This window comes from Lithobates pipiens, unplaced genomic scaffold, assembly GCF_037356315.1.
Source record: "Lithobates pipiens isolate NorthernLeopardFrog02 unplaced genomic scaffold, aLitPip1_a1.2 Scaffold_18, whole genome shotgun sequence".
NCBI lineage: Eukaryota > Metazoa > Chordata > Amphibia > Anura > Ranidae > Lithobates > Lithobates pipiens.
This window is the reverse complement of record NW_027507758.1, coordinates 96752573-96778749: the sequence shown is the minus strand read 5'-3', so window position 1 is coordinate 96778749 and position 26177 is coordinate 96752573. Positions and strand designations below refer to the sequence as shown.

Sequence of the window (26177 nt, the reverse complement as noted above, 5' to 3'; positions counted from 1 at the left end):
ATTTAATTTTAGACTCATATGACCACCTTCAACACACCTTGAAGATTCCAAGGCCACATGGAAAAAGGTATTATGGTCAGATGAAACTAAAATTAAATTATTTGGCCTCAACACCAAACGATATGTCAGCCAGAAATCAAATACAACCATTCAAATAACACCATTCCTACAGTAAAGTATGGAGGTGGTAATATCCTGTTATGGGGGTGTTTCTCTGCAGCAGGGACTGGAGTACTTGTCAGGATAGAAGAAAAATAGATGGGGTAAAATACTATAAAATTCTTGAGGAAATCAAATCTGCTGCCCTCTGCCAGAAAGTTGTCAATGGTAAAAGGGTTTACCTTTCAGAATGACAGTGACGCAAAGCACACAGCAAAAAGGACCACACAGTGGTTGATGGAGAAAAGGGTTAATGTCCTTCCATTGCTTAGTCAGAGGCCAGACTTACAGTAAACTCCACTAAAAATCTGTGAAATGACTTGAAGACTGCAGTCCACAAATGGTCACCATCAAATGTAACTGAACTTGAACAGTTCTGCAAAGAAGAGTGGGCAAATATTGCAAAGTCTAGATGTGCAAAAGTTAGTAGAGACATATCCCAACAAACAAAAGGCTGTAATTAAAGCAAAAGGTGGTTCATCAAAATACTGACATAAAGGGGGTGATCCTTTTTCCAACTCAGTGATTCATTTTTTTTTGTTTTTTTTTCTGACATGTTCATATTATATCTTTCACTTGGATGTTATAAGTTGCGCTAGAAAATACAGCTGGATAAAACAAAAACTCAAACACTGTGTCTGCCTTAATTTCAGTCTACAAAGAAACAAAATGTGATTATTTTAAATTGATTATTTTCTATACCCACTGTACCTGGTCCAGGTCAGAACCTTGGTATGTACTGCAGCCAGACAACTATCATTTTCAGAAGGATGACTCAGTCTTTGTATTTCTCTGCTACATGTTTCCTGTATCAGAGTGGTCAGGGGTGGATCCTCCTTCATGAAGATTGAGTTGCCTAGAACTAAATATTTTCTAAGCTGACTAACCTTATCGGATCTTGATCAGTAGTAGCCTGAAGGATATCCATACGCTCCATATGATAGTTGTTAACAGTATAAAATATAAATCCAAATGAAACATGAAGGAAAGGTAGTTAGTTCTCCTCTAAATGCGTGCAATAGAATCTTTGAACATATTTGCAGAGAATTCCCCAGAAACATGTCACTCGTTTTCTCACACTACCTCTTCATTTTAATCGCAGTAAAAATCAACAGCCTGGAATAGAAAAGAAAAGAGATTATTGCATTTGACCTATGAACAAGTCCTCGGCTGACTTTTGTAAGTCTGTATTTGCCCCATGCATGCATCATAGGGAGAATGGATGGCCCCCTCTAGATTACGCTATTCACATTGTAAAGCTATAATATATGTTCCACTGTCAGTGCCTTATTATGGCAGGAAGTTTTAACACAAGGCTGTGACACCTATGAAGCCAAATGAGGCAGCGTGGGGGGAGGGGTAGCATTGAGGTCAGCCCCGCCATCTTCAGTGCATGGCCTGCATCCTAGCAACCAATGTTGATATATGGCCAGGCCCCTAATTTCCTAGCAGTGGACAAGGGAGGTAGTGAGGTGGCAAAGCAAAAATGGCTGCCTTAAGGCAGCATCTGTTCCCAGCAAAGCCCTGTTATATATATATATATATATATATATATATATATATATATATATATATATATGGAAAGGTATGCAACTGAGACAGATTAGGTTGGACCTCTTTACTGACTAATAAAACGAAATGCCAGGGCATGTTAGCATATTACTGTCCACTCAAAAGTAAACAAAAACGTAGGAATCATCCGAGGCAGTCCCTTCACCTGCAGCAGCTGCGGCAAAAACTAGCTTTGTTCTACACTAAGCAGTGGTGTCATCCAACTTCTGTAAACCCTTGAAAATATATGTTTTACAATTTGGGAGAAGAGAAGCAAAGCTGTAATGGGGGAGAGGGAGGGGGGCTGGGAGCTAGTAAAAGTGACTGAATCTGCTGGAAGCCACCCACAATTGTTCAGTCTATTTTATGTGGAAGTTAGAAAGTTTTTTTAATTTAATATCTAATATTCATCAATTAACAAATATTAACAAATTAATGAATGGATTTGATCCTTACAGAATAATTGCGTTGTATATAATATATATATATATATATATATATATATATATATATATATATATCAGTTATGTAAAAAGTGAAATTATATAGACTATAAAGCCCCATACACATCAGATTTTCTGCGGATTTTTTCCTTCAGATTTACGAATACCATATAATATGAGGTCAAACCTTAGGAGTTTCAATTTGTATGCAATCAGGCAGGCCCTTGCACTACATGGTTTTGGTAAATCTGAAGGAAAAAATCAGCAGAAAATCTTATAATGTGTACAGGCTTTATACTTGTAAAAGTATACATATAGGTTCATAATCTTTCCTATAGAGAAACAAACATGTGTTAGTAATTAGGAATCTAGAGCTTGGTTCTTATCTCCCCCCATCACAGATGGAGAAGTAAGGTTTCACATTTCTTAAGATGCATAAGTTTATGTTTTAGTTAAGATTATAATTTTTTATACTACAATCTTTCCAATTCTTGATTAGGATATTAATAAGAACATTAGGTTTTTAATGAATAATATATATATATAGTATTTAATCTTATGTTAAAGGAAACTTATATTGTATAAGTTAAATGGTTTCACACATTGTTCTTGCCCACTCTTCAGGAATGTCAATGCATAGAAACTGAGCAACTCCCACCCTTACCTTAGGGGATTAAAGCCTGCGGTTTTCTGTAGAACAATAAAGCTCAGAGGAACTTTTAACTTTTAGGAAGGAGGGGTCAGATTTTAGGAGTAAAAACGCTAGTAATAGAAGGACAGGGTCTCAGATTTTGCACACGCACACACACACACAGACACACATCTGATTCAATCTTCATCTTAAGAATATAATACATTATTGATATTTTAATATTCTACATTTTGATATTGTTCTTGTAATATTTTGCTATTTTATTACTAAATCAATTTGAGTTTTTACCCAAGAACTTAACGGACTTTCTTGGAACTTTTCTCATCAATATGAATTATTGAATATATCGATATTAATACCATAATAACGATATTTTAACAGTGCACTTCTCCATTGAGATTATAGATGATAATGAAAGGGTTTTTCCTCTTTTAACAAGATAGCAAAAACTAGCTGGGCAGAGATCTGGGAAATGTGCTGCCCAGGCAGCCGCCTATCAGTTGCTTCAAGGCAGAGTAGAAGCAGCTCCAAGACTTCTAGAAATTTGAAAGTGAGAGAATTCCAAGGCCTGGGTTCTATCACAACAAAAAAGGCTTGATACTGATGGCCACATATAGTTTATTTGAACTGAATCATTTAACCACTTGCCGACCGCCGCACGACGATATACGTTGGCAGAATGGCACGGGCAGGCATATGGGCGTATATATAAGTCCCTGCCTGCCCGCGGGTGGGGGGCCCGATCGGGCCCCCCCCCGGTGCCTGCGGCGGTCGGCATTCCTTCGAGAGCGATCCGGGATGAGGGGGCGGCCATTCATTCATGGCCACCCCCTCGCGATCGCTCTCGACGAATGGAAATCCCCCGTGACATCACTTCCTCTCCTGTAATGTAAACACAGGAGAGGAAGTGATGTATTCTCTCCTCCGACACGGAGGAGAGCGGATCGGTGAGTTGCACCAACACTCTACACACACAGTAGAACATGCCAGGCACACTCACACCCCCCCTTTACCCCCCGATCACCCCCCCAATTACCCCTGCCCCCCAGTCACAGTGACACCAATGTCATTTTTTTTTTATTTTTATTTTTTTTGCATTGGTGTCATTTGTGACTGTAATAACTGTTAGGGCAGTTAGAGTTAGCCCCCTTTAGTTCTAATGTACCCCCCTAACCCCCCCAATAAAGGTTTAACCCCGTGATCACCCCCCGTCGCCAGTGTCACTAAGGCTGGGTTCACATTGCAGCGGTTTATGAGAACGAATGTGATTCGCACCGCACTGCAGTGCAAATCACATCCGATCTCTGTGCGATTCGAGTTCAGCCATTCGCCGCACCTGCCGCACCCGCCACACCCGCCGCACCCGCCGCAAATTCGCACGGGACCCTTTTTTTGGCCCGCAGCAGAATCGGATCGCATGGGTGTTCACACCATGCGATCCGAGTTTGCAGATCGCACTGCGATATGCGAACTGATCTGGAGGTGTCAGTAACATTTCACTGACACTCCCAGCAGTTCGCATAGGGCAGTGTGAACTGCCGCCGGGAGGCATGCGATGCGGGAACCCGCCGCGGATTCGCGGCGTTTCCGCATCGCTCCAGTGTGAACCCAGCCTAATAAGCGATCATTTTTCTGATCGCCGTATTAGTGTCACAGGTGACGCTAGTTAGGCAGGTAGGTATTTAGGTTCGCCGCAGCTTTTTATAGCGCCAGGGACCCCCATATACTACCGCATAAAGCCCCCTGATTGCCCCCTAGTTAACCCTTTCACCTGTGATCACCATATAACTGTTACAGGTGACGCTGGTTGGTTAGATATTTTTTTATAGTTTCAGGGCACCCGCCATTTATTACCTAATAAAGGTTTAACCCCCTGATCACCCGGCGGGTGTCATTTGTGACTAATAACTGTTAGGGCAGTTAGGGTTAGCCCCCTTTAGTTGTAAGGTACCCCCCTAACCCCCCCAATAAAGGTTTAACCCCGTGATCACCCCCCGTCGCCAGTGTCACTAAGGCTGGGTTCACATTGCAGCGGTTTATGAGAACGGATGTGATTCGCACCGCACTGCAGTGCAAATCACATCCGATCTCTGTGCGATTCGAGTTCAGCCATTTGCCGCACCCGCCGCACCCGCCACACCCGCCGCACCCGCCGCAAATTCGCACGGGACCCTTTTTTTGGCCCGCAGCAGAATCGGATCGCATGGGTGTTCACACCATGCGATCCGAGTTTGCAGATCGCACTGCGATATGCGAACTGATCTGGGGGTGTCAGTAACATTTCACTGACACTCCCAGCAGTTCGCATAGGGCAGTGTGAACTGCCGCCGGGAGGCATGCGATGCGGGAACCCGCCGCGCATTCGTGGCGTTCCCGCATCGCTCCAGTGTGAACCCAGCCTAATAAGCGATCGTTTTTCTGATCGCTGTATTAGTGTCACAGGTGACGCTAGTTAGGCAGGTAGGTATTTAGGTTCGCCGCAGCTTTTTATAGCGCCAGGGACCGCCATATACTACCGCATAAAGCCCCCTGATTGCCCCCTAGTTAACCCTTTCACCAGTGATCACCATATAACTGTTACAGGTGACGCTGGTTGGTTAGTTATTTTTTTATAGTTTCAGGGCACCCGCCATTTATTACCTAGTCTCACTAGTGTACCCCTAAATTTAGGGGTGTCTACTTTCCAAAATGGGGTCATTTGGGGGGGGTTTGTGCCATCTTGGCATTTTATGGCCTTCAAAACTGTAACGCCCTTAGAAAGCCTGAAGGCGGTGCTTGGTTTTCGGGGCCCCGTACGCGGCTAGGCTCCCAAAAAGTCCCACATATGTGGTATCCCCGTACTCAGGAGAAGCAGCAGAATTTATTTTGGGGTGTCATTTCACATATGCCCATGGCATGCGTGAGCAATATATCATTTAGTGACAACTTTGTGAAAAAAAAAAAAAAAAAAAAGTTTGTAATTTTCCCGCAACTTGTGGCAAAATATAAAATATTCCATGGACTCAACATGCCTCTCAGCAAATAGCTTGGGGTGTCTACTTTCTAAAATGGGGTCATTTGTGGGGGTTTTGTGCCATCTTGGCATTTTATGGCCTTCAAAACTGTAATAGGTAGTGAGAAGTGAACTCAAAAATTTACGCCCTTAGAAAGCCTGAAGGCGGTGCTTGGTTTTCGGGGCCCCGTACGCGGCTAGGCTCCCAAAAAGTCCCACATATGTGGTATCCTCGTACTCAGGAGAAGCAGCAGAATTTATTTTGGGGTGTCATTTCACATATGCCCATGGCATGCATGAGCAATATATCATTTAGTGACAACTTTGTGAAAAAAAAAAAAAAAAAAAAGTTTGTAATTTTCCCGCAACTTGTGGCAAAATATAAAATATTCCATGAACTCAACATGCCTCTCAGCAAATAGCTTGGGGTTTCTACTTTCTAAAATGGGGTCATTTGTGGGGGTTTTGTGCCATCTTGGCATTTTATGGCCTTCAAAACTGTAATAGGTAGTGAGAAGTGAACTCAAAAATTTACGCCCTTAGAAAGCCTGAAGGCGGTGCTTGGTTTTCGGGGCCCCGTACGCGGCTAGGCTCCCAAAAAGTCCCACATATCTGGTATCCCCGTACTCAGGAGAAGCAGCAGAATTTATTTTGGGGTGTCATTTCACATACGCCCATAGCATGTGTGAGCAATATATCATTTAGTGACAACTTTGTGTAAAAAAAAAAAATATTTTTTTTTTTGTCATTATTCAATCGCTTGAGGCAAAAAAATAAAATATTCAATGGGCTCAACATGCCTCTTATCAATTTCCTTAGGGGGTCTACTTTCCAAAATGGGGTCATTTGGGGGGGTTTTGTACTGCCCTGCCATTTTAGCACCTCAAGAAATGAGATAGGCAGTCGTAAACTAAAAGCTGCGTAAATTCCAGAAAACGTACCTTAGTTTGTAGATGTGACAACTTTTGCGCAAACCAATAAATATACAATTATTGACTTTTTTTTTACCAAAGACATGTGGCTGAATACATTTTGGCCTAAATGTATGACTAAAATTGAGTTTATTGGATTTTTCTAATAACAAAAAGTAGAAAATATCATTTTTTTTCAAAATTTGCGGTCTTTTTACGTTTATATCGCAAAAAATAAAAATCGCAGAGGCAATCAAATACCATCAAAAGAAAGCTCTATTTGTGGGAAGAAAAGGACGCAAATTTTGTTTGGGTACAACATTGCATGACCGCGCAATTACCAGTTAAAGCAGCGCAGTGCCAAAGTGTAAAAAGACCTCTGGTCATTTACCAGCAAAATGGTCCGGTCTGAAAGTGGTTAATAAACTGATCATTTTGATATTGTGAATAATTCTAGTAATATCAGTTTGTTCTTCACCATATTTTAATCCCTTGCAACTGACTTCACAACATCAAATCAAATATCAAAGCTGTAGGCTGAACTGGAAAGTAAATGTACTGAATAGCTAGAGCAAACTTTTTTTTTTTTTTTTTTTTTTTTGAACACTGTAGATCAGCGGTGGCAAACCCAATTTTATAATGGGCCTCATCAGTGTTATGGTTGCCCCCAAAGGGCCAGTTGCAAGACTGTAAGACTATATAAAGGTATCCAGAGCTTTTTTTCTCAGAGAATAGGAGCTGAACTTAACTATGCCTCCTGCTGACCCGATGGAACAGTGGGTGTGGCCATATTTCACTGGCAGTGGGAGGATTTAAAGGGGCAATAAATACCAGGAGTGTGTTATGAGCAGAGTTCAAGGGCATGCTACCTACAGAGTGCAGTTTCAGGGGTGCACTACATACAGAGTGCAGAGTTCAGGGGTGCACAGGTACAGAGTGCAGGGTTCAGAAGTTCATAGACTGTCCACATTTCACTCTCCCCCTCTCCTCGGCTCTGACCTCCGCACCACTTTCCCTCATCCACCCACCTCTGCACACATCTCCCGCTACACCCCTCATTTTTTCATTCCCCCTTTGTAGCTACCCAGCCCATCTCTACTACCTCTAGTGTAGGCAGTGTCAGCTTTTTCTCACTTTTAGCAGGGAGATCATTGGTCGACATCTGTGCACAGATGGGGATCACAGTGCAGCTTACTATGTGATGTCCCACCCCACACTTCATCTGCATCTATATCCCTCTTGTCAATACCATGAGTGCAGGGCAGGCAGGGATCTGTGAGAGCCCCTAAGAGGAAAGCTGTCCTTGTAAACACAGGCTTCTATGTTTACAAGTGACAGTGGTGAGCAGGAGCCAGAGGTGGCGGAACTCTGTTCCACCACACTCTGGCTGAAAAAAAGCCCTGGGTGCAAGGGCCACATTAAATGGCCTTACGGGCCGGATTTGGCCCTCAGGCCTTGTGTTTGACACCTGTGCTTTCCATTTTCCTGTTGTCAACATACCTGTAATAAATAATTAGCTGACAGGGTGTGAAGATGCCAAAACATAAATGTTTCATTGTAAGGAGGAAACAGAGGCACTGATAAATTTCCTCACAAAATTCATTATAGATAAGATCCCTGGATCCACTTTAAAATGCCTCAGAATGGTACGATGCATCGATCAAGAGGTGGTCCTGCAAATTTTCTCCATGGAAAACCTGGAATAAGCCACCCAGGAACCTGCAACAAACTCTGTCAAATGTGCCATCACCACTGCTGGCAGATCTACACCTACAGCCATGTATGCCCTATGGATAAGCTTCACAATCCATCTAGTTAAGGTCCAGAAAAAAAAAATGTCCCCCTGTTTTTGCCACTTGGTATGACAAACAGCTTTCCCAAAGCCCAAAATGAAGCTGTGGCTGAGAGGTATTCCTTCAATGTTGAGGAAACATCAAGTTCATGTAGGGCCAGGGCTGCAATCAGGGGGGTACAGCCGTCACAACTGTAAGGGGCCCACCAGGCCAGCAGAAGGCAGGACGGGTGAAGGGGAGCCGTGCTGTGCATTACAGAAATTATTTCACAGCTTATGCTGTTCTTGTGTCACTGAGCTCAGACATCAAGCTCTTTACTGCCACCTCTGGCTACTATGTATATGTGCATCCCTCGTGTGATTTGTACTCTGCCTCTCAGCAACATGTCAGCTTTGTGAAACTGGAACTAGGTGGAACTAGGTAGGAAGACCTTCTTTACAAGTAGGGGCTGTGAGGGAAAGGGAGGGGGCTTTTTGTGTACAGGGAGGGGCCAGAGCCTTCTGTGTTTACAGGTTTGTGTATGTGAGGGGCTGCCATATATATAGGTTTGTGTATGTGAGGGGCTGCCATATATACAGGTTTGTATGTGTGAGGGGCTGGCATATATACAGGTGTGTGTGTGGGGGGGGCTGGCATATATACAGGTGTGTGGGGGGGTGCTGACATATATGCAGGTGTGTGGGGGTGGGGTGATGACATATATACAGGTGCATGGGGGGGCTGACATATATACAGGTGTTTGGGGGGTGGGGCGCTGACATATTTACAGGTGTGAGGGGGGCTGACAAATATACAGGATTGCGGGGGGCCTGAGTGTGTACAGGTGAGGTGGCCGGTGTGCAAATTCAGTAGGATGGCCCGTGGGCAAGCCCTGGACAATATTGGTGGTAAGGGCACCCACCTGTGACTCTGGGAAATTAGGTAAGGCCAGGATTCTGGTAGGTGACCACCTTTGGAACAAACTGTTCCACTGAATGAAGCTTCATCTTGTCCGGGCAGAAGGTTACATAGCTTTGTGAAGATCCATGGGCCTGAAGCTCTGACACCCTCCTCCCAGAGGTCACTGCCACAAGAACAAAACTGCATTATATCCCATAGCGAACACTGCTCTGTGGGAGCAAAGGTCCTTTTGAGAGAAAGTCCAGTAAGAGACAGGTCCCAATATGGAAAGGTTATCTTCCTGGGGGGATGGATTTGAGCACGGCTCTGAGGAAATATACTACTAGAAAATCTTCCACCCACTTGCCCTTAGTTGTAGATGTTCAGGCTCATACTCAGGTCTAGTCTGGACTGTGGAAAGTCAAGCAGATGTGAAACAGATGGAGAGGTAAGATCTTTGAATAGATGTTACTAGTGGAGGGCTTTTTGGGCTTTAACAAGGTTGTGATTACTTGTGAGGAACATCCTTAGACCTCTAGTCTCCACCTCTCAACAGCCATGCCGGAAGGCTACGTCTGGGTGGATTCAGATGACTCCACCTGTGTCAGCAGATCTTGCAGGACAGGAAGAGAAATTGGGACTTGAGTGCTGAGATGAAGTGTGGGGGAAAACCAGGGTCTGCATGGCCAGTATGGTTAGATGGCTATGCTCAAGACTTCCTCTCTCGACAGTCTAAGACAGAAACCTCATTGAGAGGGTTTGCAGAGGGAAGGCGTTTGCCAGGCCAAATTTCCACAGTTAGGAAAGAACATCCACCCCTTCTGCCTTGGGGTGTGGCAATTGAGTCAAGATTGCTCAAGGAAGGAAATAGATCCATTTGGGAAACACCCCACATTTGAGTCCAGTGCTGTGTTCATCTGCAGTATCTTCATCTTCCTGCAGTGTTCATCTTCCTTTTGACTTCGCACCAAGGGCTGAAAGGACATAATGGGCTGCCTGTATCCCCAGAACTTTGGAGACCATTCCTTTCACACAAAAACTCCACCTTCCTTGAATACAGATGCCCTTGCAATGGGCCCGCTCAGCCCCTCTCACTGGCATTCTTTGTAATTGTGGATCATGACAAATCCTTCTTCAGCCACTACCACATGCTCTTCCACCTGTAGGGTGACACAGTGATTCATTGCCTCTAGTGATGTCTCTTGCATTGGGCAAGGAAATATTTCTGGAATTGCCTTAGGTGCTGGTGTGCCCAAGAGACCAGTAGGATATGCCCTGACACTGTTCCCAATGCGCTCAGACCTTGTGAAGCCAAGAAGAGAGGGGAAGCTACCGCTTCTGTAAATCCTCTTTCTGAAGGACTCCATCTTCAGTGGAGGCAATGCAATCAAAGCCTTGAAGAGGGCTCCCAAGCTGATTTTACACCAAAAAGAATGCCTTTTTTTAAATCTCCCTGTGACTCAGTAGTTATTTCCTGCTGCGGGACAAGAGAACAACATTGTCCAGGTAGTGGTGGTAGTACTAGGGCCACTATCAAGACCTTGGTGAAGGTCCTCAGGGAGGTGCAGAGGTCAAACAAAAGGCAGCAGAATTGTAGGTAGAGCTGGTCTACTGTAAATTTGAGATATCTTTGAAAGAATGGCAGAATAGGAATATTCAGATTGGCATTCTGCAGGTCTACTGAAAGTTTCAAGGCTCCTGGCTATACTGCTTGACCTAATGTTTGCTGGGATTCCATATAGAATCTTCCAAAAAAAATATACTGAATTAGCTTCTTCAAATCTATGACTAGTCACCAACCGTCGTTCCTTTTTTGGACTAGAAAAGGAGTTGAACAAATCCTGTTGAATCTTCCCAAGGAGGGAACCGGTGCAACAGCATTTTAGCCTAGTAATGTAAGATTGTACTGAACCAGTAATTACACCTTCCTAGGTGAAGCTGGTATTTTTGTGAGCATAAGGAAATTGACAGGCAGTGGACATACAAACTGGCTGTGTGTCATTGTAGATAACACCAACTTGTCTTCACAAACTCCTAGGAAGTGGGACAACCTGGCTCTCACCACAAGAGCCTTGACATGCTGACTGTTGACTTTGAGGATTCTGTTGAACACTCAAGGTCTTCTGGAACTGTGATTTTAAGAAAGTTGACTGGGTGTCTCTCCAGTCTTTCTCAGTGACCCTAACCTGTCAAAAAGTTCTTGAATCTCTCAACCTTTATGTGTGAAACTTGGTCTGACAAAACCTTGTATGTCTCAGCTTCCAGCCCTGGGGAAGGATCCCCTACTTCCCCCCGTCACTCCTGAGATTGCTGTCTCTAGTTTATTTTCAAAGAGGGACTTCCCATCAAAGGGAATCTTACCCCAACTTTGTCTTCATGATACATCCATAGCCCATGTTTTCAACCAGAGGGCTCTCTTCGCCATCATGAAAAGGAGTATAGCTCTTGCCGAACAACTGATGATGTCCATGAATGCCTTGTCTATAAAGTCCACAAGCATCTTTAGTTCCTGTAGAGCAGGGATAATATCCTCTCATTGATAGCAGTCTCAATGTTTTGGGTCCACACATTAATCGCATTTGCCACAGAGGTTAATACGACCTCAGGTTAATATGCTCCTCCTGCCAACAGGTAAACATTTCTGAGGTCCAGATTGATCCTCCTCTCTCAGATGTCCTTAAAAGTTGCTGAATCTTCCATTGGGAGGGTGACTTTCATCAACATCATTCATCATTCATCAGTTCATCATTCATCAACATTAGTCAATTTTATTATCGCCTCATCCACCACCAGTGGTGTGAATATCTCTTTCTGTCTTTTCCACCCCTGTGCAGACAATACTTTTAACTCTTCCGTAAATGGAAAATAGAACTGCCACTTCTGAATGAAAAGGAACATTTTTCTTGGTCTTTTTTGGAAAATTCTTCTTTCAAAAAAAAAAAAAAAATAGAACTGCACTAGGGTAAAGCGTAACCCTCATTGCTCTCCCTCCTCTCCCTCCTGTCTAGGATGCCCCCACTGGGTGACAGCCCCAAAAATATTGGGCTAGTAAAAGAAAAGCGTGAGGATTGCTCCAGTTCTCCTGTGGGACACTCCAGGCAGTCTGCATAAGTCTTGCTTGGGAATGTCGCTGCAGGCATTCTTCTCCTTTATCCACTGGCATCTCAGACTGACAGCTCCTACTGACTAATTTGTTTGGCATGGGAGTTGATCCTCTGATCCAGCAAGCCCTTTACCTAGATGGTGGGGATGCTCTGGTGAATAGGATTAGTGTCACCTCGCCCTGGATCGATGCCTGGGAGACTCTGAGGAGGGACTGTCATCATCTGGATGAGCATATCGCTTGATAATCTCTTAGATCTTTTATAGTGTGACCAGGCAAGGCTGAAATCAGAAAAAGGAGCCTGTCGGATATACTCTTTTTATGTCAGTCCAACTTACCTGACCGTAGATCCCTTACCTATTATGCAAGTGAGGGTATTGTAATGGTGGTGATTGGCTCAAGTTTTTCGAGTACAGGGAGGTCAGCTTATGGTTATGAAGACAGCTCAGCTGAGGCCCACGGTGGGAGACTGCAGCATACAGAGATTCCTCTGCCTGACTAAAGCCCAGACAAATCCCTCCAGAGGTGCCTCCTATGTTTACCAGTGCATAAGGGCAAAATGCCCTCATCAAAGTTGGCAGCCATGACTTCTAGGTGCTACAGCATAAATAGCCCAGAGAGTGGTCTAATGTCATCATTCCAACCCCTTTCCCTCAATCGACCAGAAGCACCATGTGCACCCTACGGAGCAGCTTTGCCTATGACAGAGGACAGGTGACAGGAACAGAGCCCAACCAACCTGTGTGAAAATTTAAAGCAAGAAAAAAATGACAAAGTAACAAGGAAGCTGACCACGCCATACTTCAAACCTCCCAGACACTTTAGGCAGATTTTTTTCCTAGTGAGAAAACACCACAATGCCTCAAAACCAACAGAAGGGCTCCCAGACTATTTAGCACATTTAGTAGCCAGAGATGTGGGATTGTGTCTGGGAGGGGCTGAACCCAGACGAATATTGCTCTGAGGCCGAGAAAGGGATATTGCTGCATATTCACTGGTGCATGAGGTATGAGGGAAAGAAGGAGAATACTGGGGGATGGTAACTTTTTTCTTTTATGCTATTTACTGGTCCTAAGGGAGTGGTTAGAGGCAGAGCCCTAGCACAGGCATGCCGCTTTGTTGGCACCAGGAAAGAAAACATTTAACTTACCAATCTTTTGTGGCTGCAATCTTCTCTCACTTTTAATCCAAATGACAATGGTCACCCAGACACATAGAGAGGGTAAACCTCCCTAAGGGGACACCAAAAGCAATAAAAACCTGGCTGGGCCTCTGACCACTCTAATCCAAAATCAAATGAAGCATTTTAGGCTAGTTACACTTTAAGTTTTCTTTATTAAATAATCACTCAGATTGTTTGTCCTAGCATCATTTTTATCAATTCGGTTCAAAGGAAACATTAAATATGTAATTATGGTCGCTCAAACCAATTAATTGAAGCACAAAATGATCCTTTTAGCCAGCTACAAATAAGAGCTTTAGATTCACTTTTGCAATTATGGGCAATGATATTGATCTAGAAAAGTCTTCCTTTGATATGAATTGAACAATCAGTTTCAACAATCAATTCATTAAATCATCAGACCAAAAAAAATTGACGTCTGTATGGACAATATTTCACTGATATACAATCACCAAATGCAGTGGAGTAGAGAAAAAGGGGTCAGGATGAACAGTTATGATGAAGTCGATTAAACACAAAACTTAAAGTTACAAAGTAAAACTTTTTTTCACTTAAACTGTTAAACTGTGTGCATAACAGGTAAATGTGAAAGATGTCAAAGCTCAATAAATTAGCTAAAATATGTAGAAAATATTGGAATCTGTGTACTGCCACTGTACAGGTTGCAGCACGCAGGTAGATAAGAACAAAATTCCTTGGGGAAGAGTGGAGGAAAACATGAATGTACAGGAATAAGTAATGCTGCCAAATGTTGCTTCACTTTCACATGTGTAAATAAAAATACTCAAATAACTGTTCTTTTTGCTGGTATTTAGTCTGGTGAATCATACATAGCAACAATTTACTATTTAAAACAGCCTTTCTCAGACAGGGTTCCTCTAGAACAGGCATTGCTAAATGGCGGATTGTGGTCTGGATCCGGACCTAATTGCTGTCCTATCCAGACCACCGTGGTTCCACCATTTAGTAGCTGGCTTTTCCCCCAAGCTTCGGCTGCTGTCATTCTCAGCAGAGAAGAGTGACAGGCTATACAGTTCTAAACAGTGGCCAAGGGCTGGAGCTTCAGTAGTTAACTTTTCAAATTTACCAGCAGGGGATTGGTTGCTAGGACACAGGGTGCTCCTAGCAACCAATCATCAGCTTGTTAAGAAGAAAAGCCACTCCCTCCCGCCATTCATAATTGTATATGCCTGCCGCTCTTCTCTGCTGAGAATGACAGGGGCCAGATCTTGGGGGGGAAAGCCGGCTCCTGCTCGCAGCTCAGAACAGTATGTCCTCCTGCTCTCCTCTGTGTAAGTAGGAGAGTAAAGGGGCAGAGGAGACCACTGTGATAGCTGTGATGTGAATGAGGGATATAGAGGACATTGCTGTGGGGGGGGGGGTATGTGAAGGGGGGCAGAGAACATCGCTGTGGGTAACGTGAAGGGAGGAAAGAGGACATCACTGTGGGGGGGGGGGGGGGGTAATGTGAAGGGAGGGCAGATGACACCACTGTAGGGGGGTAATGTGAAAGAGGACAAAGGGCACCGTTGTGGAGGGGGGGGGGGGGTTGTGTAAAGGACAGGGGACACCGCTGTGAATGGGTAATGTGAAGGGAGAAATAGAGGACACTTCCATTGGAAATCTTGCAATGGGGACACTGGTTCTGGTGACCCTGGTGACAACCAGGGATTCGTTCACTTTGGAGAGATTTCCACTCCCTTCCTGTTTTAGCTATGGGACAGGAAGTGAAGGGAAATCTCATCAATGAGATACAGAATAACAGATTACAAAAAATTAAACCTGATAGGGGTTATAACCCTCCCTTTCTCTATCAAATATGAAATTAAAAGAGAAGGGAGCAGGACGTGGTACCTGCTGTATACCATTTGTCTCACCTTGCCTGCTAATAAAATTGTACAGGTTTATTTTAAACAATAAATTTTCTGCATTCTGAAAATGTTAATCAAATAGAATCTTTTTGCCTAAATTTCTTTAATGCAGTTCTCATATATATTGTATCTTTCGTACTTACTGTGGTGGGTAATTCTTGAAGTTCATCCTTGTAGACACTGAGCTCAGTGATAAGACTGCTGGGAAAATAACCAACGAGTCCCTGCTGATCCCTGTACTGGTCACTATAAACCTGTCAGTAGTAAGAAGTAGAGTTACAACAAGGCACCTCTAGTTTGCACAGGCTCATACTAGTACAGAACAACACAGCTGTCACATCCACTCTACAGCCACTTGTTTTTCTCAGCATTCTTACACATGAATAGTCAAACAGATCTCACAAATTGTGTTGCTAGCCGAGCAGATGGACCACATGTGGCACCAATAAGCGGTAAATCACACCTCCGCCTTCAAGATCATTAATCGTGTACTGCAGAGGTTTTTCTTCTAACGTACATGTTTCATGCAGTATAGACTCTCATTAGGGGAACTTCAGCTGCTGCATCAGTTCAGACATCCAAACAGTGAGATAACTTCAATACCAACCTAAATATGAATTTACTACTTAATCAAACTGAGTTGTGAAGGTCTGAACAGAAACATATTTAGAATAATAATATTTATACCCTACAGGCATTGATGACTTACAGGGTCTTTACACACTGAACCTTAAATTGTGCTTTACTTGTGACTGTACTGCCTGTTTGCTGCAGGTGAACCAAATTAAAAGAATAACTGCAAAACATGTATGCTGCTAGGCTAGAACAAACAAAAAAGGTCCAACGTCAGTGGTTGGGCCTACAAATGCAAGAAACCGTGGACATTTGGGCCAGGCAGCCACCCATTTACTTCTATGGTTGACCACTTGACCAGCAGGCACTGACTCCCTTCTACGGTGGACTGTTATAGCGCATACACACGAACAGACTTTCCAGCAGAATATGGTGGGATAGACCGATCGTTTTTCTTTGAAAAATTTAGACGGACCTAGAAATAGAACATGTTTCAAATCTGTCCGACTCAATTCCTATCTGGAAAACCATTCATCTGTATGCTGGTCCAATGGACCAAATACGACACAAGGGCAGCTATTGGCTACTGGCTATTGAACTTCCTTTTCTAGTCCCGTCGTATGTCATCACGTTCAAAACGAACAGACTTTAGTCCGTTCGTGTGTGAACAAGTCCCTTAGTTCGGAAGTCCGTCATAACTCCATCGAAAGTCTGTCGGGAAGACCGGCGGACCTTTTCTGCTGGAAAGTCCAGTCGTGTGTACTCGGCATAACAGCTTGGCCCACCAGCCATTCATTAACTGCTGTAGTGAGACATGTCCTGGATCCGCAGGACTGCAGGATTCTGTTTAAATGTAGGGCACTTGGGGGCTTTGGAGATGAGAACCTGCATTAACAACAGGGGTCTGTGCCAGGATGGTTGTTTTGGTCCCATATAGTTTTGTGTTATATTGCAATGTATTTAATTATGTTATTAATATAGTGGCTTCTACGTGTACCAGTAGAGAGTGTGTTCCTCTAACTGCCCTCCATCCTTCATCTCCCCTCCCCTTCCCCCACCACTGATTTGTCTCTGGTCAGTACAGTCCCTAGCTAGACACCCCTGCTCTCTCGCACTTGCTCAGTTTAGTTTCACTTTCATTGCAGAGACAGGACTTAGGAAAGCCATATGGGTTGATTTACTAAAACTGGAGAGTGCAAAATCTGGTGCAGCTCTGCATAGAAACCAGTGTTGCCAACTGTCAGTATTTTTACTGGCAGCCAGTAAAAAAAACGTGCACTTTTTCTTCTGCCAGTATATGCCAGTGACAGGAAAAGTTTGCCAGTAAAAAAAATGGCTGTGATGCATGGCTCAGAATTGTGCATTCTGGTTCGGAGCCCACCGAGACCATCCAAGGGCCTGCTTTAGTGTGTTCGGGCAGTGCCAGTGGGAGTGGGTCTGGCGGGGGCAGTGCCGGAGCGTGTGGTGTGATGTCATGGGGCAAGGGAGCCGAGCGGAGTGACCAGAGCCTTGTTTGCAGGTCTGTAAGATGGGAGCAAGGCAAGCCGGGAGTGGGGCTGTCAGTGCCGTTTGGACTGGAGTGGAAGTGAAGAGAAGGGACCACCTGGGGTAGAGATTGTCACTCTGACTCGGGAGGGGACATGTCATGTGAGGTGTCATCATCTCTGCTGCTGCACACTGCTGTCAGTGTCACTGTATGTGTCAATTTCATGTGTCCTGTCCATGAGCTGCTTGCTTACTATATCGAGAAAAAAAAGAAAGAAATATCCTTTTTTCCTAAATATCTACCTTAAATCACATTGCTTTTAATAATAAAATTTTTATTTCTTTCAAACGTTTAAAAACATACAATTGCTCATTATATTTTACTTTTGTTTTTCATCACTCAACTGCTACTGTTTCTTGGCTCTTTTACTACTTTTCTTTCCCTCCTCAACCCCCCCCCCCCCCCCCCCCGGCCCCCTATATTTCCCATGGGGGGTATCCATTGGCAGTGAGCATACTATTTCCTGGTTTCCATCACTTATTGCTTTTGTCCCCCTTCCTTATTACTACACTTTACCAACACTCACAGGGGGTATTTCATCTTTTGTGTCCAGGGTTTCCACATCTTTACGAACTTATTAAATCACATTGCTAATTGCATATTGTACTGTATAGCCTAAATACTGAAATTTGCACTTAAAACTGTAATTTTGTAACTTTAGGAAATGCCTGTAAAAACTTAGCTGTGCCAGTAAATTTTGGGTGTTGTGTAAGTAAATTTCAATCTGGTAAGTTGGCAACACTGATAGAAACCAGTCAGCTTCCAGGGTTTTTGCCTTAATTGAACTGAATTTAGAAGCTGATTGGCAACCATGCATTTTAAACCAAGTCCATGTGGTGACCTAGCTTCGGATGTGGGGGTTCTAAGCATTAGATTTAACATAACTGTCCCTGATTTTGGGGGACTGTCCCTGATCTGTCCCTCTTTTCTCCTTAGCATTTTGGACTGATCTACAGTGGTGTGAAAAAGTGTTTGCCCCCTTCCTCATTTCCTGTTCCTTTGCATGTTTGTCACACTTAAGTGTTTCGGAACATCAAACCAATTTAAACAATAGTCAAGGACAACACAAGTAAACACAAAATGCAATTTGTAAATGAAGGTGTTTATTATTAAAGGTGAAAAAAAATCCAAACCATCATGGCCCTGTGTGAAAAAGTGATTGCCCCCCTTGTTAAAACATACTATAACTGTGGTTGTCCACACCTGAGTTCAATTTCTCTAGCCACACCCAGGCCTGATTATTGCCACACCTGTTCACAATCAAGGCATCACTTAAATAGGAGCTGCTTGACACAGTAAGGTCCACCAGAAGATCCTTAAAAGCTACACATCATGCCGAGACCCAAAGAAATTCAGGAACAATTGAGAAAGAAAGTAATTGAGATCTATCAGTCTGGAAAGGGTTATAAAGCCATTTCCAAAGCTTTGGGAATCCAGCTAACCACAGTGAGAGCCATTATCCACAAATGGCGAAGACATGGAACAGTGGTGAACCTTCCCAGGAGTGGCCGGCCGCCCAAAATTACCCCAAGAGCGCAGTGACGACTCATCCAAGAGGTCACAAAAGACCCCACAACAACGTCCAAGGAACTGCAGGCCTCACTTGCCTCAGTTAAGGTCAGCGTTCATGCCTCCACCATCAGGAAAAGACTGGGCAAAAATGGCCTGCATGGCAGAGTTCCAAGGAGAAAACCACTGCTGAGCAAAAAGAACATCAAAGCTCATCTCAATTTCTCCACAACACATCTTGATGATCCCCAAGACTTTTGGGACAACATTCTGTGGACCGATGAGACAAAAGTGGAACTCTTTGGAAGGTGTGTGTCCAAGTATATCTGGCGTAGAAGGAACACTGCATTTCATAAAAAGAACATTATACCAACAGTAAAATATGGTGGTGGTAGTGTGATGGTCTGGGGCTGTTTTGCTGCTTCAGGACCTGGAAGACTTGCCGTGATAAAAGGAACTATGAATTCTGCTGTCTACCAAGAGATCCTGAAGGAGAATGTCCGACCATCTGTTCGTGTACTCAAGCTGAAACGAACTTGGGTTCTGCAGCAGGACAATGATCCTAAACACACCAGCAAGTCCACCACTGAATGGCTGAAGAAAAACAAAATGAAGACTTTGGAGTGGCCTAGCCAAAGTCCTGACCTGAATCCTATTGAGATGTTGTGGTATGACCTTAAAAAGGCCATTCATGCTCGAAAACCCTCTAATGTAACTGAACTGAGTGGGCCAAAATTCCTCCAGGGCGCTGTAAAAGCCTCATTGCACGTTATCGCAAACGCTTTGTTGCAGTTGTTGCTGCTAAGGGTGGCCCAACCAGTTATTAGGTTTAGGGGGCAATCACTTTTTCACACAGGGCCATGATGGTTTGGATTTTTTTTCACCTTTAATAATAAACACCTTCATTTACAAATTGCATTTTGTGTTTACTTGTGTTGTCCTTGACTATTGTTTAAATTGGTTTGATGTTCCGAAACACTTAAGTGTGACAAACATGCAAAGGAACAGGAAATGAGGAGGGGGGCAAACACTTTTTCACACCACTGTATATAGTTGTATAGAAAATGCACATTTTTATCTTTCAAAACTTTTTTCCCAGTGCTAAACCTTTCATACAATTTCTAAATTGCTGCATTTGTAAATGTCAAAAGCCAGTTTAAAGGAATAATAGGGGTAAAAAGAGCACTTTCTATATAATTCTCCTTAAGGGGGGATGGCAAGGGGTTTGTCCTATGCCTACATACATTTCCTAATAGGTGTCCCTCGTTCCCATCTCAAAAAGTTGGGAGGTATGTAATTAATATATAATAGATTCAAATTAGCACAGGAACATACTGTAGAATAATACAAGTTTTTAGAGAGTTTTTGTAATATGTTCAACATTCAGAAACAAAGTGGCTATTCCTGGGAAAATAATTTACAGCAATTATGTCTAAAATTATACTTGCAGAGAAACGAACATTGCTGTATTTGAAAACCTGTACCAAGGAAGTCTAAATTAACACAACATTGTCCATCAATGACAATATAATATACTATAGTAAAACTTACACTTCCGGACCAGAATTCACCCGCGTCATCATCTTCCTTCACTAACTTGGTGTAGATGTAGACCAGCTCTCCTTTCTTAATGTTGACAAATCTGCAGTCTGGGGCATTGTAATCATCTTCAGCTCTACCAATTGATATAGCATCTGAGGAATGATCAGGACAGAATACTCAGCATGTTCCAGTACACAGGCCAAGAGCTTTTCTTTCAATTGGTATTCCTGATCATGATGCTTCTTATGTTTATAGAAATCTCTGATAAGTACAAATACATTTTCCTAATATCGTAAACCAATGTAAACTTGAATAGTGAAAATATGCTTCCCAGTGCTCCATAAACCAGCCAAATTTGACTTGATATTAGCCTCTTGTAATCCACTGTACAGTGGCATTAAGTTTGGGAGTGAGAAGGGCAGGACTAAGAGTGAATGTGGTGAGCTGCATGAAAATGTTTAGACAAGAAACACACTTATTCATGACCTTGTCAGTCGGTTATATTCTTTCTTTATCCAATCACAGGCTGAGTTGGAGAGAGGACAACAAGACAAATTGGGTTGAGTCTTATCTCAGGGGCAATAGCAAATAGCACAACTAGTGAAAAATATTCAATCCCTCTAGTAGAGCATATCCTTAACAGACAGGGCATCCCCTGGTTCTCATAAACCTAAAGCAACCTACAGACATCGGATGGTGGTTAGGTTTACAGGTACATTTCAACCAGGGTCGACAATCCTAGATCTGACTGTAACAAGCTGGCTAGAGCAAGCATATGTAAAGCTAAAATAACTGTATTTAGTTTAGTTTTAGCTAGGGTAGGAAAGGGTTTAAACCCCTGACTGTTTACAGGCAAACTCTACAAAGTGAGAGGAATTCATATCTTAAACAGTCACCAGTAGTAGTGTCCCATTGGAAGACTTCCCCTCCCATCTTGTTCTGATGAAAAATCAAAAATTTTAGATATCCCATAATTAAAATGAATTACTAGGACAAATAAGGAAGGTGAATAACCCTAGCTGGGATGCAATAAAAACCCCCAGGGGATTTGATGCCTTCCTGCCCTATCCAAAACTAAAATCCCTCAACTCCAAAGAAACAGAATGTGGTCATTCCCAACAAGACTGGTTCACCCCTGCTCACATTTTTTTACTAGTATAGAGACACTTGGTTTCTCCCTAAGCTCAGTGGGGTTGCAATTTCTCGCTGTCATTGCCAGTAGGTGCTTCTGGTACCACTGGCTATAGTAGGAGATTTCAATACTAAACTGCATTATGAATATTTATATTTACTCCAGCCAAACCAGTAGGTGGTTCATGATGGGGAACGGTATATATATTTGGGAAAGCCATATTCTGGCTCTCTCGCTTAAGGCTAAGGCCTGGGAAGTTGCTGCTGAACTGTCTATGTTGTTGGAACCTACAGCCTGATTGAGGTCCAGCATGTGCTGTGAGGAGAGCTTTACCCAAATAGCGTATGTGCTTCACCAGTTTGGGAAGCTGCAGTTCCTGAAGGCATGGCTGCTTATCAGGATTGATGTCCACTAGGGCCCCCGCTGTGGCAGAGCTGAGTGGCCTACACCTGCAACTACAGAGACTTCCCCTTGGAGGCTAAAACCTCACTAGAAGGTCACAGAAAGCTAATTCCGGGCAGCAATTTGGTGAAAAGACTGTTTGCTGATTCAAGTGATGTTGGTGCTTTTAAAGTCTTGTAAAAGTTTTACAGGAAGGGAGGGGGGGTGAGTCATAAGAGGGCCATTGAAAGCTGCAGAGCTGGAGGTATGCCTCTGAGTGTCTGCGTAAATCCAGGAAGTGAACAGGCAGCAGCTTCAGTGGAGGGAGATTTCTGCAGCTTATTTGGCAACTACAGAATCACAGTATATATAAAATAATATGCAAAGTGGAGGGAAGCTGGAGGGAAGCTCCAGAATGGCAAAGATGTTTGTGTTACAAATTATGTGAGCAGACTGCAATTCCTCTTTAAGGATATAAGAGCCAGTGTAGCTGTATGTGTTCATTTCACAGTGCCCCTGATCTGGCCATTTATTCCAGTCTCAGAGATTGGAAACACTATTTGTAGAACAGCGAAGTTAGTGCCCACTTTTATTGGAGCTAGAATTGATCTGAGTATCCCATGCCCTATACCCCTCCCCAGTTATAAATTTCTTAAGCATAAAGACTCAAAATACATCCCCATCCCCTGGTAATTGGTTCAGTGTGTATGGAACCACTGCTGTACGGTATGTGTGCTGGCAGCCTCTGCATGACCATCATTTATCCTGCTGCTACAAGGAAATATGCAGTGACTGTGCTTTTACTACATTTAATCATTCTCAACCAGCAGCCCTTACGGGGGTTACCGCCACATATACAGTGTTATATATAAATATATATATATATATACATTTTTTTTAATATATATATATATATATATATATATTAAGATAACAGACCTGACGATTGTCATTTATCACCTATACAGATATAAGGATCTGTATCAAACTTTCGTGTTACACATGGGCCATAAATGCACCCATACACATATATAGTGACCTTTGTTCAACCACATTTTTATCATTTTCAAAAGTCAAAAGGATGAGAAGAATGGGAAAATGACAAATTGGAGGTGATCACTTGTAGAATGTCTACCATATACACAATTTAAAGACTAGTTAAAGACAGTGATAACTCAGCTACAGGTTGGTGTCCTGTGTGATCACTTTCTAAGACTTTTTTTAAAGGCGATAAAAAATAAAATAAAATAAAAAACTGTAATTTTAAGAATCAAAAAACGAAACGTTTGTTTTATTACTAATCATGTTTGGCCTAATTAAAAACACAGTTCAAACAGCATAACTTAACCCATACTGTCTTGAACTCCTGAAACCTCAGTTTCCATTGGCTGTCGAGGCTTTTCTACATTGTAGAGTAACTTGGTAAAGTGTTATAAATTCAATATATCATATGAAACTTTGATACAGCATTATTTAATGCTTAGCAAATCCAGTTTGTTTTGTATAATATTTAGTATTTACTAAACTTCAGACTTGCACGTGATTTAATCTATCAAACAATTCCCCTGGGTACCTCTGAGAATTACCACGCGGTTACAATACCACTTGTTAAGAACCCCAAAAATGAGTGTTAAAACAAAAAAAATTCTGTAACTTAGTAGACTTAAAAATTAACAAAATAAATACATTAGAAGAGATAAAAAAACGAAAATAAAGATTTGCATTTTCGGCAAACTTACAAATGCATTCATCATCGGCGCAGAGCTTCTTATCTGACAACTTCTGCATGTAAACCCCATAGGCTCTTTGATGGATAAATCCCAGACATAAGACTATGACCGCAACATAAAAAGTCTTAGCCATTTTCCCCAGAGTTTCCTCCCAGGAGCTCGGTCAGTGTCTTAGAAGAGTGTACTGTGTATATTTTGAACCACTTACAGTACATTTATGCTGGAACTGAACATCTGGAAAAACAGAGGCAGCCAATAGGATTGACCTGCCCAGCATTCCATTCACACACATGGGCATGTGGATACAAGAGAGCTCCTGTGCAGTTGTTTATCAGAGACACTGAGTAGGAGCAATGCTCGGTATAGGAAGAGAACGCTGTAAGCACACAAAATAGACAGAAATATCTGGTCCAAAATATTAAAGAAAAACTCCACCGTTGTTGTGAATTGATATTTTTAGGTGAACCTGCGCATACCTAAGATATGCAAAAGACTTTAAAGCAGATTTCCATAAATGCTGTCTACTTATCTTCCTATTACTCAGGTTTGCTTTAAAGCAATATCAAATCCAAAAGAAATCATGCATTATATTGCAGCTTACCAATTCTTAGATATTATGACTGCATTTGATTTCTTTCCATTATTTTTACCCGATGATCTGGCAAGTAAGTTTGTTGTTTTTCAACAGAACAAGTTGTCCTGGACCAATTAGAAGCTTAAGACAAACCATTTACCACTGACAGGGGTGCTTACAATGATCAGCGTTTGTTTTATTTAGGTAAAACATTAATACCCTAAATCAGGCGTGTCAAACTTAATTTCATCAAGGAGCCACATAAGCAGTATGATTGTCCTGAAAGGGCCAACTCTTCTGGCACTGTCGTACAGCTGTTGTGCCCATCTACCAGAAGCTGGCAGCACTTGAAATGAAAGCCAATGTATTTGGGAACTGCCAGAGACTGGTTGGGCATCTGTGCATACGTCTTTTATTTAAAATTTGGCACGCGAACAAGGGATCAAGGGAGGCCATTCATATGTGGTAAAGGAATTATTTTTTTTTTTTTTAACCACTTGCTTACTGGGCACTTAAACCCCCCTCAGTCCCAGACCAATTTTCAGCTTTCAGCGCTGATGCACTTTGAGTGACAATTACGCGGTCATACAACACTGTACCCAAATGAAATTTTTATCATTTTTTTCCCACAAATAGAGCTTTCTTTTGGTGGTATTTAGTTACAGCTCGGAGTTTTATTTTTTGCTAAACAAACAAAAAAAGATGCAAAAAAAAAAAAAAAAAAAATCATGTTTTAATAGTTTGTTATAAAATTTTGCAAACGGGTCATTTTTCTCCTTCATTGAAGTGCGCTGATTAGGCGGCACTGATAGGCTGCATTGGTGGGCACTGATGGGCTGCATTGGTGGGCACTGATGGGCTGCATTGGTGGGCACTGATAGGCTGCACTGGTGGGCACTGATAGGCATAGTTAAGGCGGCACTAATAGGCACAGATAAGGCGGCACCGATGGGCAAAGATGGGCACAGATAAGATGGCACGGATGGGTGGCACGGATAAGTGGCACGGATGGGTGGCACGGATGGGCACTGATAGGTACCACAGATAGATGGGACTGATGGGCACTGATAGGTGCCACTGATAGGTGGCTCTGATAGGTGGCACTGCTGGGCACTGATGGGCGGCACTGCTGGGCACTGATGGGCGGCACTGCTGGGCACTGATGGGCGGCACTGGGGTGCAGCACCTTTGAGGCAGATTTTGGGTGGCACTGTGGGTGGCACTGCTGGGTGGCACTGTGGGTGGCACTGTGGGCACTGCTGGGTGGCACTGTGGGCACTGCTGGGTGGCACTGTGGGCACTATGGGCACTGCTGGGTGGCACTGACAGGGGGGCACTTACTTTATTTCAGGATGGCACTGCGGGTGGCAGGTGGGCACTGGCAGGGGGCAGGTGTCCGCTTGAATTGCTGGCCGTGATCGGGACTGATGTCCCGAACACGGCCGCCGGCGATCGGCTTTTATTTTTTCTCCTCGCGCTGTCAGCGCGAGGAGGAATACTAGCCGATTACCGGCTCCGTTTTATCACATGATCAGCTGTCATTGGCTGACAGCTGATCACGTGATAAGGGGTCGGGATCGACCCCTTACACGGATCGGTGATCAGGCGAGTCTCACGGACTCGCCGATCACAGAGCGCGCCGCGCGCGCCCCT

At 43.2% G+C, this 26177-nt stretch overlaps 1 protein-coding gene across 1 annotated transcript; it reads right to left on the bottom strand.

Annotated features, from left to right (window-relative positions):
* Nucleotides 1-302: 302 nt before the first annotated feature.
* On the bottom strand, nucleotides 303-24161 carry OTOR (otoraplin). The gene is made up of 4 exons (XM_077485934.1): nucleotides 23960-24161; nucleotides 20717-20859; nucleotides 15681-15791; nucleotides 303-1275 (listed from the first exon to the last, which is right to left on the bottom strand). Exons 1-4 carry the CDS (start codon nucleotides 24081-24083, stop codon nucleotides 1252-1254), a joined length of 402 nt encoding a protein of 133 aa, XP_077342060.1. The 5' UTR covers nucleotides 24084-24161; the 3' UTR covers nucleotides 303-1251.
* Between the last annotated feature and the right edge of the window lie 2016 nt (nucleotides 24162-26177).